The sequence below is a fragment of the Mobula birostris genome, chromosome 3 (assembly GCF_030028105.1).
Source record: "Mobula birostris isolate sMobBir1 chromosome 3, sMobBir1.hap1, whole genome shotgun sequence".
Classification (NCBI taxonomy): domain Eukaryota; kingdom Metazoa; phylum Chordata; class Chondrichthyes; order Myliobatiformes; family Myliobatidae; genus Mobula; species Mobula birostris.
In genome coordinates, this window is record NC_092372.1 from 137920410 (window position 1) to 137941632 (window position 21223).

Below are 21223 nucleotides of genomic sequence, written 5' to 3' on the forward strand. Positions count from 1 at the left end.
TATCTAACAACAGTGCTTTGCTATTGCCTACCGTTGGGCGAACTAAAGGAATCACCATTTCTCTTCTCAAATGTTCATCCGCCTGTACTATAGCCATTGACATTTGAGGTCCTAGCTCATCCACCTTCTCCGTCATAAGTTCAGTTACTGAACCTGCTGGGTCTGCCGTTGGCCTTCGCTCGTATCCTGAGCAGGAACCCTTGCAGGTGCTACCGTTCCAGGCCAGAGCAGCCCTGGGAGCAATGAATGACTAAGGGGTAACTCCACATTCCCCAGAGCTCTGAAAGTCCCCAGTTAGAGCCTCATCACCGGTTGCAGTTTAGAGTCGTACCCAGGACACCGTTGCTAGATTCTAGGTTTCCTAGAATCTATTTGCTAAGAAAACCATGGTCAAACTCACAAAATATATCACACAACAACAGCGTCAAGAGGATCTTCAAGACAATTCTGAAGATGCTTCGCTCGGTATGGTTGATTCTGGGCAGCAGGGGATCCCCGACCGGCATCAAGCTACTGCTCATAAAATTCAAGTAACACAAAAGAAAATTATTGCCACTTGGAATGTAAGAACCCTATATCAAGCAGGAAGATTGGACAATATGATAAATGAAATGGAAAGACTAAAGATTAACATCATGGGAATTAGCAAAGTTTGTTGGATAAGTGCTGGAACATATCAGAATAGAAATAAAACACTAATGTATTCTTGTGGAATATCCAATACTAATGGAGTAGGAATTCTTATGGGTGAAAACATGGCAAAAAGTGTTTTAAGATATTGGGCAATATCAGAAAGAGTGTTCCTTGTTAGATTCAGATGACAACCATTTGATTTAGCAATTATACAGGTATATGCACCAACAACAGATGGAACAAATGAGGATACAAGATAAATTCTATGAAGAGCTTGAACAAACAAAGAATGGATGCAAATCTCAAGATATTGTTATTGTCATGGGAGATCTAAATGCCAAAGTAGAACAAGGTGCTGATGGAAATACCATAGGAAAATTTGGACTAGGGGAAAGAAATGAAAGTGGTGAGAAATGGGTAGAATGGTGCAAGGTGAATAATCAGGTCATTATGAATATCTACTTTAAAAACCATTCAAGACACTAGAAATCAAATTGACTTTATTACTATAAACCAAAGATTTAGAAACTCAGTTACTCGACGCAAAACATATCCAGGTGCTGACTGTAATAGTGACCATAACCCAGTAGTATGTCATGTAAAAGTAAAACGGAAGAAACTAAAGAAGCAAAAACCTGAACAATCCCTTGACTACTCGCAATTAATTAAAGAAGAAAACTCACAAAAATTTACAATTGAAGTAAGGAATAGATTTCAGAGTCTAGAAATAGAATCTGTTGAAGATGATAGCAATCATGTAGAAATGAAATTTAACTCTCTAAAGGATGTCTTGGTAGAATCAGCAAAGGCAATGGTTCCTAAAAAAGAAAAAAGCACAAAGAATAAATAGATGACAGATGAAATCAAAAATCTAATGGAAGAAAGGAGACAGAAGAAAGCAAATCCTATAGAATATAAGCCCTTAGATAAAAAAGTTAAAAGCTTATGTCAAAAAGCCAAAGAAGAATGGTTAAACCAGGAATGTGAGGAAATAGAAAGAATCCCTATTACTGATCCAAAAAGGTTACATCAACAAATCAAGAATATCACTGGTAAAAAGCTCCTCTGTTCTTCAGGTGGATGTTTGAAAGCAAAGGACATTAGCCTTATCATGGAAAAAGATGAAATTATGAACAGCTGGACTGAGTATATTCAGGAATTGTTTGAAGATGATCGGGGCGAAAAACCAGAATTAAGAAAAACATTAAAGTTCCAAGTATTTTAAAATCTTTAGTTTGTAATACAATAAATAAGATGAAGAAAGGAAAGACAGCAGGTCCTGATGAATTAGTAATAGAACAAATTATCGCCCTTGAAGATTATGGAATTGAAAAACTTACTGATTTAATCAATGACATTTATGAGACTGGAGTAATACCAGAAGAGATGAAAAAATCAGTATTTATCACTCTTCCTAAGAAAGCTGGAGCAATAGAATGTGAATTACATAGGACCATAAGTTTAATGGGTCATATCACCAAGATACTTCTACGATCTTTGATGACAAGAGCTGAAGGTAAGATACAAGCTGAAATAGGTAAAGAACAATGTGGTTTTGTGAAAGACAAAGTACAAGAAACGCAATATTGATGTTAAGGATACTATCAGAACGAGCTATTCAAGTGCAAAAAGATTTGTTTGCTTGTTTTATCGACGACACAAAAGCATTTAATAAAGTGAAGCACAATAAGTTATTTGAAATATCACAGAAAACTCTAGATCTAGATTCAAAAGACCTCTGCCTAATCAGAAATCTGTACTGGAAACAAACTGTCGCTGTAAGAATAGATGGAGAAGTGAGTCAGTTTACGAATATCAAGAGAGGCGTTAGACAAGGGTGTGTTTTCTCCCCTGATTTATTTAATGTGTACAGTGAAACAATATTACAAAAAATAAGAGTCGTCTTGGGAATCAAAGTTGGGGGTGAAAACATCAATAATTTCAGATATGCAGATGACACTGTGTTAATTGCAAGTACGGAGGAAGATCTACAAAACTTAATTGATATAGTTGTTGAAGAAAGTGCAAAGATGGGTCTGTCTATCAATTGCAAAAAGACAGAGTGTATGGTGATATCCAAAAAGAAGGAGAATCCTATCTGCAGGCTGAGAATAAATGGGGAAGACATAAAACAAGTACAGAACTTTTGCTACTCAGGAAGCTGGGTGACATCAGATGGCAGGTGCTACTTGGACATCAAAGGAAGAATAGGGATGGCAAAAGACACCTTTACGAGAATGAAAAGTATACTGATCAATACCAAACTAGGCTTGACAATCCACCTCAGAGTATTGAAATGTTATGTTTATCCAGTTATGTTATATGGCTCAGAATGTTGGACAATATCTAGTAACATGAGGAAATGAATTGAAACAGCAGAAATGTGGTTTTTGAGGAGGACACAAAGGATATCATGGATGAAAGGAATATGTAACAAGGATGTCATGAACAGAGCAAACACAAAAAGAAAAAATAATGTATGAGATCATGAAAAGACAACGTAACTTCATTGGACATGTAATTAGGAAAGAGGAGTTAGAATGCACGGTAATTATGGGAAAGATTGAAGGGAAGAAAGCAAGAGGAAGACAAAGACAAATGATGATGGAGACAGCAGTCAGAGAACTAGAAATGAATTCCAATGAATTGATCCACTTGACCTGAAACAGGAGTGTGTGGGCCATGGCAGTCAAAGCTCAAACTGGGCACGGCACCTGATGATGACAATGATGAAATATGTGCGTCCCCACTAAATCTTTCAGCCTTCTCCAATCAGATGCCCTGGATAAACTATGACACCCAGAATTTGCTGAGGGCCAGATCAGAGGCATGGATCAGAAGTCTGGAGACCAAGAAAGCTGCAAGAGGTGTACGATCTCCAGAACGCCATCTCATGGGCGAAAAGATGACTCTGGACCAAACTGGAATCAACGAGGGATGCTCGACAGTTATGGCAGGGCCTGAATGCGATAACCTCCTACAAGGTTAAATCAAGCAACAAGGATGAAAACAGGACATCACTTCCAGATGAGTCAATGATCCTTTGATCTCAATATCTGAAGCTGACGTGCAGGCTGCCTTCAAGAGGGTGAATCCACAGAAAGCATCCAGACTGGATGGGGTACCTGGCTGAGTACGGAAGACCTGTGCTGACCAACTGGCTGCCTTCTTCACTGAGATCCTTAAGCTCTCACTTCAGCAATGTGGGGTATCCAACTACTTCAAGCAGGCTTCAATTGTCCCAGTGCCCAAGAAGAACGTGGTGACCTACCTCAATGACTATTGCGCAGTAACACGTACATCCATGAAGGGTTCTGAGAGGCTGGTGCTGAAACATATCAGCTCCTGTCTGAGTAGCGACTTGGATCCACTTCAGTTTGCCTGCTGGAGCAACTGGTCCACAGCAGATGTCACCTCTTTGGCTCTTCACTCAATCCTGGAACATCTGGACAGCAAAGGTGGATACATTAGGATGTTCTTTATCAATTACAGCTTTGCATTTAATACCATCATCTCCTTGAAACTAATTGTGAATTAAGCATGGCAGTGCCTCTACTTAATTCGGAGTCTGTGGGGATTTGGCAGGATGTCTTAAACTTCAACAATATTCTATAAATGTGTAATGGAGAGTGTACGGGCTGGCTGCATCATGGCCTACTGTGGAAATACCAATGCCTTTGAACTGAAAAATCCTACAAAAGGTAGTGGATTCGGCCCAGTACATCACAAGTAATGTCCTCCCAACCATTGAGCACGTCCACATGAAACGCTGTTGAAGGAAAGTAGGATCCATTATCAGAGATCCTTACCACCCAGGCCATGCTCTTTTCATGCTACTGCCATCAGGTAGAAGGTACAAGAGCCTCAGAACTCACACCACCAGGTTCAAGAACAGTTACTACCCCAGAACCATCAGGCTCTTGAACAGATGGGATAGCCACATTTACCTGCCCATCCATTGAGATGTTCCCACAACCAATGATCTCACTTTAAGGATTCTTTATCTTGTTATTTTATATTCTCATTATTTATTGTTGTTTGTTTCTATTTGTATTTGCAGAGCCTGTTGTCTTCTACACTGTAGTTGATCTTTCATTGATCCTGTTATAGATACTATTCAAAAGATTTGTTGAGGATGCCTATTGGGTTGTATATAGTGATATATGTGTACTTTGATAATAAAATTTACTTTGAATATGCAACAGATGACTCATTCATCTACAATTCATTGCTGTGTTCTTCTAGTTCATTATAAATATACCTTTGTTTGGAAATCATTTGTAGTTCTTAAGGATTTTGTGAACTGGTTTAAATAGGACTGTGCAATTGGGTGTTGGACCTCCTAATAAAAAGACCTAAGATAGTCAGGATGTGCAACCGCTTTGCCTTCCCCATCATCCTCAACACGGGTGCCTCCATGGCTGCATGCTGAACCCACAGTTGTACATTCTGCTCACACGAAACTGCATGACCGTACACTTGAGTAATCATTGTCAAGTTTGTGAAAATACTTATCTTGGGGCTTATCACCAACAAAGTTGAGAGAGCCTACAGAGAGGATGTGGAAGTGATTGACACTGGTGCCAGGCAAGTCACCCCTTCCTTAATGCCAAAAAGACAAAGGTGATGTTTATCAACTTCAGGAGAACTTGCACCGTTCACTATCCCCTTTACACTGGTGCACAGCAGTGGAAACCTCCTGCAGGTGTACATCTTGCACAAACTTTCATGGTCCCAGAGCACATACTACACAGTCAGGAAAGTTCACCAATGCTTCTACTTTCTGAGGAGGCTGAAGGAAGCTGGACTTTGCACATCCATTCTCATGTCATTCTACAGATGCACAGTAGGGAGCATCTTAGCAATTGCTGCTTGGTACAGAAACTGCACTGTGGCAGACAGGAGGGCTCTACAAAGGGTAGTCGAAACTGCCCAATGCAACACCGGCACCAGACTAGCCACCATGAAGGACACATGTACAGATAAGTGCCAGATAAGGACCAGAAACATCATGAATAATCCTTCTTATTGACTGCTTGTCCCACTCCTATCAAGAAGGAGTCTACATAGCATGTACACCAGGACCACCAGTCTCAAGAACAGTTACTTCCTTCAAGCAGTAAGGCTGATCAACACCTCCACTCACTAACTCACCCTTCTGCACCCCCAACCAGCACTGTTTTACTTTTTCCTGTCAGTCACCTTAGGTACAGACAGTCTTGTGCCTAGCATCACTTTATGGACATGCAATCAATCTATGTATATAAGCTAACTTGTATATTTATATTCATTGTGTTTCTTATTATTGTATTCTTTATCTTTTGTGAGTTTTTTACTGCATTGGATCTAGAATAACAATTATTTTGTTCTTGTTTACACTTGTTTACAGGAAATGACGTTAAACAATCTTAAATCTTGTATCTTGAATTTGGAAATCTGAGAGTGTTAAATGCGTGTTAAGAACTATTTGACTAAATCTAAATGTGTATCATTAAAAATAAAATAAACAGTGTTTTAACTACTTTGGAAGAATCTCCTCCTTGGTGGGGGTGGGGGAGATGAGGTCCCACCACTCAAGCTGTGGGTATTGGCATACACAGACAGGGCAGTAAGCTAGTTCTTGAAGAGTAGGTAGATACAATTTATTTTCCATATTGCGGGAACATTTGGATATCTATATCAGATAGGCCTTAAAATGTTCATTTAAATTTAGGGCTTTGCAGACAGAGAACTCAGTACCATCACATCACAGATGTACACAGATCATTAAATGTCAAGTTAAGGTGTGAAAAAAAGGAATCTTAGTTATTGTATCAAACAGGTTGGAGGAAAGTCATTTTTGTATAGCTATTCAGATCCCAAATGTGATTATATCTGGACCTTGTAGCTCTCCAGCCAGAACCATAACAGCACCTTCCTTTAATACTGTGATGCCAGCTGTGTTATCACGGAGGCATCTATTTAATGAGTATATCAGCTACTAAATGCTGGATAAAATATTTCGAGTCAGTTTAAGGAATTTTAAAGGGTTTGGAAAGTATCTGAGAAGCCATCTCTAAAAGCTGCCTGCTCATGTTTGCCAGTCTCAGCAGGGTCCCTTGCAGTACCAAGAAAAAACATGAAATTAGTGCAGGGCGTTCCTCAATGTACTCAAACTGAGCCATGGCCGTAATAAGGAGTTTTAAGTTACCGATTGAATTGGTGGTGATGAAAACTGGTGTGTGACAGCATTGAGTATGCACCTGATGCCAGGAAAAGATCAGACATGCTAAATCTTGTTCATGCACAGATGCACCCAGAATGATTTTTGCATTTGATGCAGTTTTACCTAGAAATGATTCTTTGGCCAACCTATTCTAGGTCGTCAAATTTTGATTTGAATGTCTAAAAAAATAGATGAACAATGATCCAATTTTTAGCAGACATTGGCAGAAAAGCTCAACAGTCAGTGCGTATTAGATTATGAAGACAAGCAGTCCTCTTTTATTGTCATTTAGTAATGCATGCATTAAGAAATGATACAATATTACCTCCGGTGTGATATCACAAAACACAGGACAGACCAAGACTGAAAAAACTAACAAAACCACATAATTATAGCATATAGTTACAACAGTGCAACAATACCATAACTTGATGAAGAACTCCATGAGCACAGTAAAAAGTTCTAAGTCTCCCGCATGAGAGGTTAGTTAGGAAAATTCAGTCGCTAGGTATACATGGAGAGGTGATAAATTGGATCAGACATTGGCTCGATGGAAGAAGCCAAAGAGTGGTAATAGAGAATTGCTTCTCTGAGTGGAGGCCTGTGACTAGTGGTGTGCCACAGGAATCACTGCTGGGTCCATTGTTATTTGTCACCTATATCAATGATCTGGATGATAATGTGATAAATTGGATCAGCAAGTTTGCTGATGATACAAAGATTGGAGGTGTAGTAGACAGTGAGGAATGTTTTCAGAGCCTGCAGAGGGACTTGGACCAGCTGGAAAAATGGGCTGAAAAATGGCAGATGGAGTTTAATACAGACAAGTGTGAGGTATTGCACGTTGGAAGGACAAACCAAGGTAAAACATACAGGGTTAATGGTAAGGCACTGAGGAGTGCAGTAGAACAGAGGGATCTGGGAATACAGATACAAGATTCCCTAAAAGTGGCGTCACAGGTAGATAGGGTCGTAAAGAGAGCTTTTGGTATATTGGCCTTTATTAATCAAAGTATTGAGTGTAAGAGCTGGAATGTTATGATGAGGTTGTATAAGGCATTGGTGAGGCTGAATCTGGAGTATTGTGTTCAGATTTGGTCACCAAATTACAGGAAGGATATAAATAAGGTTGAAAGAGTGCAGAGAAGGTTTACAAGGATGTTGTTGGGACTTGAGAAACTCAGTTACAGAGAAAGGTTGAATAAGTTAGGACTTTATTCCCTGGAGCATAGAAAGATGAGGGGAGATTTGATAGAGGTATATAAAATTATGATGGTTATAGATAGAGTGAATGCAAGCAGGCTTTTTCCACTGAGGCAAGGGGAGAAAAAAACCAGAGGACATGGGTTAAGGGTGAGGGGGGAAAAGTTTAAAGGGAACATTGGGGGGGGGGCTTCTTCACACAGAGAGTGGTGAGAGTATGGAATGAGCTGCCAGATGAGGTGATAAATGCGGGTTCTTTTTTAACATTTAAGAATAAATTGGTCAGATACATGGATGAGAGGTGTATGGAGGGATATGGTCTGTCTGTGTGCAGGTCAGTGGGACTAGGCAGAAAATGGTTCGGCACAGCCAAGAAGGACCAAAAGGCCTGTTTCTGCGCTGTCATTTTTGTATGGTTTCTATGGTCTCTCAAATGTCCCACATCTCATGCAGACTGGAGAAGGAATAAAAACTCTCCCTGCCGTGCCCGACCACAGTCCATCTCTGAGTCATCCGAAAACTTCGAGCCTCCGATCAGCACTCCGACACCAAGTACTGAGCGCCATCTCTGTCCGAACGATTTGACCTCAATCTTGGTCGCCAACAGCAGGCAAAGCCGGGGATTTTGAGGCCTTCCCTCCGGAAGATCTCCGACCGCGCAGTAACAACAGCAGCGAACTGGCGTTTCAGAAATTTCTCCAGATGTTCCTCTGTGCTTTCACGTCCGTCTCCATCAAATCAGAATTGTCCACGGCCCCTATTTAACTGATACGATATCATTTTTCACCGGAGGGCTGCACACGCGCGGCGCGCTGCTCTCTCTCCTCCCACCTATTAGAGGAGAAAGAAACAGAAGCAATACTCCATATCAGTGACCTTTCATTGGAACTGAGAGGCTTTAAGATATTAAAAAATGAGGAAGAAGGAACAAACAAAAGACCTGTTATGTGGCAGAAACCAGAAAAGAATAATGACTGAACAAGATAGTGCAAGACGAAGCAAGGTATGATGATTCAAGTAATGAAATGAAAAGTTTGAGGATGTGTAAAGGAGAGAGCCAGAATCACCTGAAATTACATGAAGAAACTGTTGCAGATGCTAGAAATCTGAAATACAAACAGTGAAAGCTAGAAATTTTCCATTGAGAAAATTATAATTCTTTTGGGAAGTTCACAGGGTTTTCATTACTTCTGTCGCAGTGCCACATATATCATTTTGCTCATATTCTGCTGGATATCTGCCTATGCTTCTTGTAGTTTGTAATTAAGTATGTTTTCTTTTACTTTGAATAGTGTTAAGACATCAAATTTCATGTCCTTAGCAGAATCATAACTTGTTTCTGTTTTTCTAGCTATGTTTTACAGGAAGTATTTAAAAGGGACTGTAAACTTTAGCTTTTATATATTTATTGGAACTGGAAGTACTTGTATAGCAGAATAAATTTGATATTAGATCTCACTGATTATCCTGTATTTGATGCATTTTAATGCACACATAATTAATCGAGAAGAACATGAATATAGTAACGTTTGTCATTTAGAATAAGCCTGCTCCCCCAAAAGGACCAGTTCATTGGTTAAATCTTTTCAGTGATCCATTGGTTAAAGGCATTGTACGTTATGTGGCAGAGTATTCAAATTTCTGTTCATGAACCTTTCAAATAACATTAGAGAATCCCATATTGCCTATATTCTAATAAAGTTCATTGTTTATTTGGTGAGGACTCACAATGGGTAAAAATATGAATGGACACAAAGATAGGAGATGGAGGGTAAAATGTGTTTGAAGCTTAAGATCAGTTTTGCCATGATCTGACAAGTAACGGAAGTTCAAAGAAGCTTTTGCACTTCTGCTCTTGTTATTTGATGTTCTTATGATTTGTCATGAGTAAGGTTTCAAAATATTCATGATTAGGAATATTTCTGTTATATTGTGGTTTAACTTTCCATTGCAAATATAATGAAAGGGCTCAGTAGTAACTCTATGGAATACTTTTATTCAATGGTGGGTCGAAGAAAAGTCTTTGAATGCTTTTAAAGCTGTAATAGATTCCTGATAAGCAAGGAAGTGAAAAGTTACCTCAGGTTGACAGTAATGTGACGTTAATCAGATCAGCTACTTTCTCATTAAATGGAAGAGCAAGTTTGAGTGGTCTGCCCCTGCTTCTTATATGTTTGTATGCTAATTTACTGTATACCTAAAGGACATGATCACTTTAATTTAATATACTGGCCTCTTGAGTTTTTAGAAATCCTTAGTTCAATATTGCCTTCCTTTGGAAAGAAAGATGTTGCTCATATTTTGCTGTCAACCAGTGAACTACACCCCACTGAGCAAATTACAATTCTCAATAATTGTATGAAACACTTTAACATCACTTCTGTTTTTATTCCAATGCACAAATATTGTCATTTCTGTTTCTCTGCTTGGGTAAATTTGCTATTTTGTATTTATTTAAATATTAAAAAGTTCCTCACCAGATAAGAAAACAGTTACCTTCATGTAAGTTAGATCTTGGAATGAATTTCAAAGAGTGCAAACATAAAGGCTTTGAAGTATCCTATGGATTAACCTTTCTTCACAGCCACCCCTACAGGGAATATATACACAGTGTGGCCACAAATCCATCTGTATAAATACAAAGTTTAGTGTCAAACATTGATACAACACTTCAGTTTACTTTAGTGTTCAAATTAAGTCTAATGATTTATCCACATTGTGGCAGGAGACTAAGAACAATCCCAACAATAAGTTTGCTTTTGCTTATTTGGCCATATATCACAGATTTTCTCTTTAAATTCTAGCATAAACTTCAACTTTAATAATTTCTCTTCCATCCTTTGAAAATATGCATGGCAAAAATACATCTCTGCGATTTCAAAATGATTATTTTTGGGGATAAGAGAATATTTTTTAGTACAGCAGCATTTTCCTTCTTATATTACTGGTTTTACTAAAACACTGCGTTTAATAAAAGTACATTCTTTGTACTCTTCAATCCTTGGGAATAATGAAGGTTCCATTTGTCACATCTGTGATTTTGGTTAATCTCATCACAGATTTACTGATTAGGTTCTGAATTAATTAAGTTTGTGCCTGGAACCATGCTTTACTGCAGAAGTAAAGGCGTTTTCTCAGCTGACTTTTGCTGGAAGGCTTTCTCCCTTTCCTTCCCTCTCTCTCCCTTTCAGCTTTAAGGGCTGAATACTTCTCCATGGCGTAGACCACTGGCTGATGGGGAATGCAGTGCCATTGAAGCCAATCAGTAGCATGTTCTACCTATCTTGGTGTGTCTGCATCTCTTTATCTGAGATTAAATTCCAATGTATCATTGAAGTTCTTCCTTAGATCGTCATGGGATCACTGACCATGGGCCAAGAATCTGGCATCCAACTCGAATGTCCAGTCCAGTGGAATTGGCCCTTGAAGATATTTACCATTGACACCAGTTTCTGTGAGGATGTGTTGGCATCAGTGTAGTGGTCTTTTGGCGTGGTAAAAGAGAACATACATTGAAGAACATACAAGAGAGCATCCTTGGTGATAGCTTTCTGGGCACCTTAGGTTTTTTTAGTCATTCATTCAGGTCCTCCATAATAAGAAAGACTTTGAATTGGGCTGACTAACCAAGTTCTGATGAAGATGTAGTATCTGCGTGCTTTACTGGAAGCTTCAATATCTGAAGATTGCAGTGAGGCTGACTAATTTTTTCCCTCTTCCTTTTCTATTCTTTGTTCCCTGCTGTGGCCTCTTGCCTCTTCCCCTCCCTGCCTATCAGCTCCCCTTGGTGCCCTTCTTTCTTCCCTTTCTCCCGTGGTCCACTCTTCTCTCCTATCAGACTGTTGTGAGTTTGCAGGGATAGAGCACCTCAGAGAAAAACTGGTGTTGTGGGCATGATCGAGGATGATATTTGTTTGATTTGTAACATGGTTTGAAATATTGATTTGAATGTGATCTTAACTCTATCCAAATCTAAAATCCATGGAACAGAATAATTGGAGGGAGCAAGTAATAATCAATTTTAATCAATTTTCCTCGGGATCAATAAAGTATGACTATGACTAATGAATCACAAAATCAATTAATGTTTTCAAGAGGAAGAGATCCCCTATTTTTTCTTTGGAAGTAAAATGGTAAAATTATTTCACTTCAAGTTCATTTTAATTTTATAAATAGAGATTACTTCTAATTATTAAACATGGCAATGATATGAGAATTTAGTGTTCATATTGAATGACCAGGCTATTTAAATGCAGCATCTTTAAGAATAGGCTGTAGATTAAAAAGGAAACTCCACCTCATTTTCTATTCAGAGACTGCTGTACATTGTAAATCAACCATCATTCAGGCCATGTTTGTTAGGTTATAACTGGAGGTCAAAAGCACAACTACACCATGTGTCTGAATCACTTTCAGACACAACTGTTTAATATGTTGCTATGGGAAGAAGTTGAAAAGAAAAACCACAAAAGTTCACACTCAAGATACTCCTAATATGATTTTCTCTGATAATGGAAACAATGAGTGCTTGTAGCAGTGATCAAAGTGGGAGAATAACGTGCAGTGTCTAAACCTACAGCTAAAACGTTCCAGCCAAATTTTGTCTTTAAATTTTAGTTTCATGTGAAATATTAAGAAATTAATGTTAATGTTTACTTGACTGAAAATAATTTAAGGAAATATCAATTTTGCTCCTATCTATCCAGACCTAATGGACAGAAAACAGAGGAGTGCAAATTAAATTCTTGCTTAGATCACTGCTACAAGTTAACGGATTTGATAAAGTTGATGGCTGCAAGCCTCAGGGCTTCAGGCTGAGCAGGCTACAACCTACACTAATGACTGAGATGAAGGGATCAATGAATCCAAGTTTCCTGATGCTACAAACAAAATGTGGACGTGAACTGGCAGAAGCATTTCCTGAAGATGCAAGGTTTATAGAAGGTTTTCAGTGAGTGGGTAAGAAGATGGCAGGTTGGGTGCTATTTAGACAAACATGATGCTTTTTCACTTCAATAAGAAAGAAAGGAAAACAGTTTATTGTTGTAAATGGAGCTTAAATGTTCAATTTTGGTGTTCACAGGGAATTGGATGACATACCTTATCAATGGAGTACAGCAAACATTTAGGAAAACAAACTATATATAGCTTTTTTATTGCTAGCAGGCTGCTCTGCAAGAGTGTGAAAGTCTTATCATATCTGAACTGGTTTTGATGATGAAATCACATCTGGAGTACTGATACATAGTTTTATTCTCCTTATCTCAGGAAGCCTATATATGACTTGGAGGGAGTGTGACTAACATCTAGCAGGTTCCTGAGATGAGAAACTTCTCTTACAAAGAAAAACATATGTAGAATGCACTGGAATTCTTTGGACTTAAGAGGCATAAGAAGTGAACTCTTTGAAAAGTGCAATATCTGCAAAAGTACAGAAGATGATTAGAACTAAACTACACACACCAACAAACTCCAATCCACCTGACCCATGGGTCAGTCTCCGAATCAAATCCCCTATAGTGATAGGGGATTCGATTGTAAGGGGAATAGATAGGCGCTTCTGCGGCCACAAGACAACAAGAGAGTATGTTGCTTCCCTGGTGCAAGGGTCAAGGATGTCTCTGAGCAGTTGCAGGATATTCTGGAGTGGGAGGGTGAACAGCCAGTGGTTGTGGTGCACATAGGTACAAATGATATAGGAAAAAAATGAGATGAGGTCCTGCAAGGTGAATTTAGGGAGTTAGGAGATAAACTAAAAAATAGGACCACAAAGTTAATTATCTCCAGATTACTACCAGTGCCACGTGCTAGTCAGAGTAGAAGTAGGAGGATATATCAGATGAATACATGGCTTGAAAAATGGTGCAAGGGGGAAGGATTCAAACTTCTGGGGCATTGGAACCAGTTCTGGAGGAGGTGGGACCAGTACAAACAGGACGGTCTGCACCTGAGCTGGACTGGAACCACTGTCCTAGGGGGAGCGTTTGCTACTGTTGTTCAGGAGGATTTAAACTAATGTGGCAGGGGGATGGGAACAAGTGCAGAGGAACATTCGTAACAAGGTGGATGAATTGAAAATGCAGATAGCTATTAATGAATATGATATAGTTGGGATCACATAGACAAGACTCCAGGGTGACCAAGGATGGGAGCTCAACATTCAGGGATATTCAATATTCAGGAGGGATGGACATGAAAGAAAAGGAGGTGGGGTAGCATTGCTGGTTAGAGAGGAGATTAACACAATGGAAAGGAAGGACATTAGCCTGGAGGATGTGGAATCAATATGGGTAGAGCTGCATAACACTAAAGGGCAGAAAACACTGGTGGGAGTTGTGTACAGGCAACCTAACAGTAGTAGTGAGGTTGGAGATGGCATTAAACAGGAAATTAGAAATGCGTGCAATAAAGGAACTGCAGTTATAATGGGTGACTTCAGTCTACATATAGATTGGGTGAACCAAATTGGTAAGGGTGCTGAGGAAGAGGATTTCTTGGAATGTATGCGGGATGGTTTTCTGAACCAACATGTCAAGGAACCAACTGGAGAGCAGACACTGGTATTGAGTAATGAAGAAGGTTAGATAACAATCTTGTTGTACGAGGCCCCTTGGTTAAGAGTGACCATAATATGGTGGAATTCTTCATTAAGGTGGAGAGTGACATAGTTAATTCAGAAACAAGGGTTCTGAACTTAAAAAAGGGTAACTTTGAAGGTATGAGACGTGAATTAGCTAAGATGGACTGGCAAATGATACTTAAAGGGTTGACGGTGGATATGAAATGGCAAGCATTTAAAGATCGCATGGATGAACTACAACAATTGTTCATCCCAGTTTGGCAAAAGAATAAACCAGGGAAGGTAGTGCATCCGTAGCCGACAAGGGAAATTAGGGATAGTATCAATTCCAAAGAAGAAACATACAAATTAGCCAGAAAAAGCGGCACACCTGAGGACTGGGAGGAATTCAGAGTCCAGCAGAGGAGGACAAAGGGCTTAATTAGGAAAGGGAAAAATGATTATGAGAGAAAGCTGGCAGGGAACATAAAAACTGACTGTAAAAGCTTTTATAGATATGTGAAAAGAAAAAGATTGGTTAAGACAAGTGTAGGTCCCTTACAGTCAGAAACAGGTGAATTGATCATGGGGAACAAGGACATGGCAGACCAATTGAATAACTACTTTGGTTCTGTCTTCACTAAGGAGGACATAAGTAATCTTCTGGAAATAGTAGGGGACCGAGGGTCTAGTGAGATGGAGGAACTGAGGGAAATAATGTTAGTAGGGAAGTGGTGTTAGGTAAATTGAAGGGATTAAAGGCAGATAAATCCCCAGGGCCAGATGGTCTGCATCCCAGAGTCCTTAAGGAAGTAGCCGAAGAAATAGTAGATGCATTAGTGATATTTTTTCAAAACTCTTTAGATTCTGGATTAGTTGCTGAGGATTGGAGGGTGGCTAATGTAACCCCACTTTTTAAAAAGAGGGGTGAGAGAGAAACCGGGGAATTATAGACCGATTAGTCTGACATTGGTGGTGGGGAAAATGCTAGAGTCAGTTATCAAAGATGTGATAATTGCACATTTGGAAATCAGTGAAATCATCGGACAAAGTCTGCATGGATTTGTGAAAGGAAAATCATGTCTGACGAATCTCATAGAATTTTTTGAGTATGTAACTAGTAGAGTGGATAGGGGAGAACCAGTGGATGTGGTATATTGGATTTTCAAAAGGCTTTTGACAAGGTCCCACACAGGAGATTAGTGTGCAAACTTAAAGCACACGGTATTGGGGGGTATGGTATTGATGTGGATAGAGAATTGGTTGGCAGACAGGAAGCAAAGAGTGGGAATAAACAGGACCTTTTCAGAATGGCAGGCAGTGACTAGTGGGGTACCGCAAGGCTCAGTGCTGGGACCCCAGTTGTTTACAATATATGTTAATGACTTAGACGAGGGAATTAAACGCAGCATCTCCAAGTTTGTGGATGACACGAAGCTGGGTGGCAGTGTTAGTTGTGAGGAGGATGCTAAGAGGATGCAGGGTGACTTGGACAGGTTAGGTGAGTAGGCATATTCATGGCAGGTGCAATTTAATGTGGATAAATGTGAGGTTATCCACTTTGGTGGCAAGAACAGGAAAATAGATTATTATCTGAATGGTGGGTGTTTAGGAAAAGGGGAGGTGCAACGAGACCTGGGTGTCATTATACACCAGTCATTGAAAGTGGGCATGCAGGTACAGCAGGCGGTGAAAAAGGCGAATGGTATGCTGGGATTCATAGCAAGAGGATTCGAGTACAGGAGCAGGGGGTACTACTGCAGTTGTACAGGGCCTTGGTGAGACCACACCTGGAGTATTGTGTGCAGTTTTGGTCCCCTAATCTGAGGAAAAACATTCTTGCCATAGAGGGAGTACAAAGAAGGTTCACCAGATTGATTCCTGGGATGGCAGGACTTTCATATGATAAAAGACTGGATCGACTAGGCTTATACTCTCTGGAATTTAGAAGATTGAGGGGGGATCTTATTGAAACGTATAAAATTCTGAAGGGATTGGACAGGCTAGATGTAGGAAAATTGTTGCTGATGTTGGGGAAGTCCAGAACGAGGGCTCACAGTTTAAGGATAAAGGGAAAGCCTTTTAGGACCAAGATGAGGAAAAACTTCTTCACACAGAGAGTGGTGAATCTGTGGAATTCTCTGCCACAGGAAACAGTTGAGGCCAGTTCATTGGCTATATTTAAGAGGGAGTTAGATATGGCCCTTGTGGCTAAAGGGATCGGGGGTATGGAGAGAAGGCTGGTACAGGGTTCTGAGTTGGATGATCAGCCATGATCATACTGAATGGCGGTGCAGGCTCGAAGGGCCGAATGGCCTACTCCTGCACCTATTTTCTATGTAAGATCTGTCTTCTGGATAGTGAATCCGTGAAAAGTATCTGGCCTGGATGGTGTCCCTGGCCGTGTTTTTATATCCTACACAAATCAGCTGGCAGGGATATTTGTGGACATTATGTTAAAGTCTCCCCACTTCAATCTGAGTTCCCACGTTCTTTAAGAAGACAACTACCATTCAAAAACCTAAGAAAACTAAGCTTACGTGCCTTAAAGATTACCAACCTGTATGTCTGACATCCACCACCAGGAAGTCCTTTGAGAGGCTGGTGATAGTACGCACTAACTCCAGCCTTCCAGACAACCTTGGCCTACTGCAATGTGCCTGCCATCAAAACAGCAGATGCCAGGTCCCTGGCTTGACACTCATCTCTGTAGCATCTAGACTACAGCTCCATTTTCAATACTATAGTTGCAAACAAGCTTATGTCCAAGCTGTTTGACATCGGATTCAATGCATTCCTCTACAACTGGAACCTTAACTTCTTGAGGACCAGACTGCAATCAGTAAGGATAGGCAATAACGCTTCCACCATGATATGATTATTCACAATACTGGTGCCCAACAAGGCTGCATCCTCAGCCCCCTACTCTGCTGCTGATTTCTTTTCTTGACTTTGTGGTTGAATTCTTCTCTAAGTCCACGTTCAAGTCTGTAGGTGATATCACTAAAGGTGAGCCATGTCTGAAATAACAATGAATTGGAATACAGGAAGGAAATAGAGAGCTTGGTGCAATAGTGTTATGGCAAAATCCTTCCCTCAATGTCAGCAAAATAGCTGGTCACTGACTTACAGAATGGGGTGGTGCACATACTCCTGTTTACATCAAAGGTGCTGAGGTTCAGGGGGCTGAGTGCTTCACCAAGAGACTGACCAGATCTAACTAAATTGAGTCAATTGCCAAGAAAGCTCACCAATGGCTCTACTTCTAAATGTCCCTTTAAATGTCACCATTTTTAATCGAAGCACCAGAAGAAAGCATCCTGTCTCAAATACATAATGGCTTGGTATGACAACTGGTTTGTCCATGACTGTAAACAGCTGCAGAAATTTGTAGACACAGCTCAACAATCCATGGAATTCAGCTTTCCCTTGATCAACTACACTCCCCACTGCCTTGGTAAAACAGTCAACATAATCTAAGGCCCACCCACCCAGACATTCTCTCTTTTGTGGCCTTAAGCAACCAGGCTCAAGGACAGCTACCATCCTGCTGTTATAAGGTACTGAATAGGTCCGTAGTACAATAAAATGGACTCGTTACCTCCCAAGCCACCTCATTATGGTCTTACATCTCATTGTCTACCTGCATTTCATTTACTCTGTAACTGTAACATTTTATGCTGCATTCTGTTATTATTTAACTTGTATTACCTCAATACACTGTTGTAATAAAATGATTTGTGTGGATGTTGTGCAAGTGTTTCACTGTTCTTTGCCACCATGACAATAATAAACCAGCTTATCGATCTTCTGAAGAAAGTTAACAGGGTAAATACTGAGGTATCCTTTACCTTGGAAAGATCTAGGGGGTGTACCCTCAGAATAAGGAGCTGGTAGTCCAGGATTAAGGGCAGGAGGAATTGTTTTCACTTAGTGCTGTAAGTTTTTAGAATTCTCTGCAGCAGAGAGTTATTAATATTCAATTATTGATATTTAGGATCAAAGGATTTTTAAAATCCAGGGAAATCAGTGGATTAGGAAGCAAAGTGGAGTAAGAAATCAGCAATGATTTCTTGAATGGCAAAGGGCAAATAGACTGCTGCTATGCCTACTTTTTAAGTTCTGATTCACATACTGTAGATACAATGTTACACCATCACGGAAAATAGAAATTATAGACTTGGATGTACACGAAAAAGACATGCTTCTAAAATCGGTTTCAAAACACTATGTTATTACAAACATAAGAGAATGATGATGTAAACTGTATTAATAAGCATCACTGTCTTTTATGAATAATGAATATGACCAGAATATTTTTACACTTTGTTCTGAACTGTATATCAAAAGATAGAACATTCCGAGAAGGTGTGAAAAAGAAAGATGACATTGAAATTCAACAGAATAAAAAAGTTTTTCAGGGACATTGAAATACCTGAGGAAAATTTTATGAACACATCAACAGACATTACGTGGAGAGAATTAACCAACTGATATTCTCATCAATGTATCTACACACCAATTCTGATGTAAACTTTGAATTCTCTAAGATAGTACATTCAGAATGGTAGCCCTGCAAAAACTGTATCAATACTAATTAGATGGCAATTTAAGTTTAGTTATGAACTACTGAGAGTTCTTAAACATTTTTATACAGAGAGAATCAATTATTTCAATTATTTTGCAGAGTTTATCAAAATAATTTTTGTTCTGTACAAATTTTGAGAAAAATGAACAAAAGCAGGACTGCTTAAATAAATCAGTTTCCATTTGAGAAAATGTTGAGTCGCTTTGAGACTTCAACACATTGAGACTATCATTGCCCATCTAAGCCACAGACTAAACTTGCCTTCTACCTTGCTATTTCCTCTAAAATAAAACAACTTTAATTAGCAGTCCATTCAAGGATATTCAGTTTAAATAAAAGTCAAAATAGTCCTTATGGTAGCTATTACAATGTGATACTCTCAACATCTGCTTTTCTGTCATTTTGAGTTTAAAAATAAAATTGTTTCCTAATCCCTTGAGTTGGCTGTGGATAGTTATTTTTCGATTTTGGCATTAAAGCCCAGTGTTAAATGGTTTCCTGACTCTCTTGCAGATAATTGGTAACCTTGGGCCTCTGGAACTGATCCTCAACACACCCAGTCACCACAGAGTCCACCATGGTGAGTCTGGCTTGATAGAATGGCCTTCTGTGTTGTAAAATATGCAATATTTCCGGCTGTCTGGAAAGCTGTCAGCAAACATTTTCTATGCTATTTTTTATTTAGTGGTTTTGAAGAGCTTACTAAAATATATTGTATCAAAGGAATTAAATCTCATTTATAAAGTAATAATCTTTCTCAAGGATTTTATCTTTAAAGCAAAACTTACGTTTGGAGAAGTTTGTGTCTGAACGGACCCAGTTCACAACACAGCATGGTTCAGCTTCGACAAAAATAAAGGAAAGCGTGATAGACAAAAATGAAATTGCTTTATAAATTTAAAACTCATTTGTTGTTCCTGTTTGAAATATTATTGTATTAACAATATTTATTGTATTTTGAATGCTGCATATACAGAGCGGCGATTGTCTAATATGCAGCAATTGATTTTGAATTAAATTGAATGGGATTGAATGGAAATCAGGTTGATTCAGAATTGCTGCAAAATAATCAGATAGATGGTTTACAAATTAACCTTCCAAACAGCCTATGCATTAAAGATTGTACGATTGATGCTGAAGCAATGCAAGGCTTTTTTTCTGATCGAACGCTGTACAGAATTTAATTACTGTATATTAATACAGGTGCTATCAAAATATCCTTGGTTCAGGTTTTGCATTCTTTTGCTGTCTCTCTCAGGAAAACCATTTTTGATAGCAGGAGTTTAGCTGTCCATTCTGCTTCTTAAGCGGATTGTCAAGATTGAGTCTTAAGATTGTACAACGTGGAAGCAGGCTCTTCAGCCTGAGTTGTTCAAGCCTTCCAAATTGTCAACCTAAACTTGTATCATTTGCCTGCATATAATGCATATCCCCCTAAACATTTCCTTTCCCCGTATCTGTCTAAATGTCTTTTCAATATTGTAATTGTACCTGCCTTTACCTTGTCTTTGGGCAGCTCATCCATATACCCACCACCCTATTTGATAAAGGTTGCTCCTCAAGTCCTCATTAAATCTTTCCCCTCTCATCTTAAATCTGTGTCCTCTAGTTTTTGACTCACCTACCCTGAGTAAAAGACTGTGACCTATGCCTCTCCGGATTTTAAATACCTGTCTGTAAGGTCACCACTCAGCCTCCAGTGCTCTGTGGAAATAAGCTCCAGCCTGTGCAATCTCTCCTTCTACCTCAAGATGTGCAGTCCTGGGAACTTATTTTTGAATCTTTTCTACACCCTTTCCAGCTTATTATCATCCTTCCTATAACTAGCCAACTAGCACTGCACACAATATTCAAGTCTCACTAATATCTTGTACAGCTGTAACAGGATGTCCTAGCTCTTGTACTAAGAGCCCTAGCCAAAGAAGGCAAGTGTGCCATGTGTATTCTTCACCATCATCTACCTGTGTCTCCACCTTCAGACAACTATGTTCTTGTACCCTAGGTCTCTCTGTTCTACAACACTCTCCAGGACCCT

General features: G+C 39.4%; 1 protein-coding gene and 1 long non-coding RNA gene across 4 annotated transcripts in view; one reads left to right on the forward strand and one right to left on the reverse strand.

Annotated features, from left to right (window-relative positions):
• agmo (alkylglycerol monooxygenase) overlaps positions 1-21223 on the forward strand; it is a 393034-nt gene that overhangs the window by 212528 nt on the left and 159283 nt on the right. For all 3 annotated transcript variants that reach the window (XM_072253381.1, XM_072253382.1, XM_072253383.1), the window contains exon 6: positions 19702-19768. In XM_072253381.1, coding sequence (XP_072109482.1) covers positions 19702-19768 — 67 coding nt within the window. The remainder of the gene's footprint in view (positions 1-19701; positions 19769-21223) is intronic.
• LOC140195294 (uncharacterized) overlaps positions 8135-21223 on the reverse strand; it is a 129684-nt gene continuing 116595 nt past the window's right edge. Inside the window, exons 3-4 of the long non-coding RNA XR_011885413.1 lie at positions 10538-10669; positions 8135-8872 (exon numbers count right to left, since the gene is read on the reverse strand). This is a non-coding gene — a long non-coding RNA (uncharacterized lncRNA). The remainder of the gene's footprint in view (positions 8873-10537; positions 10670-21223) is intronic.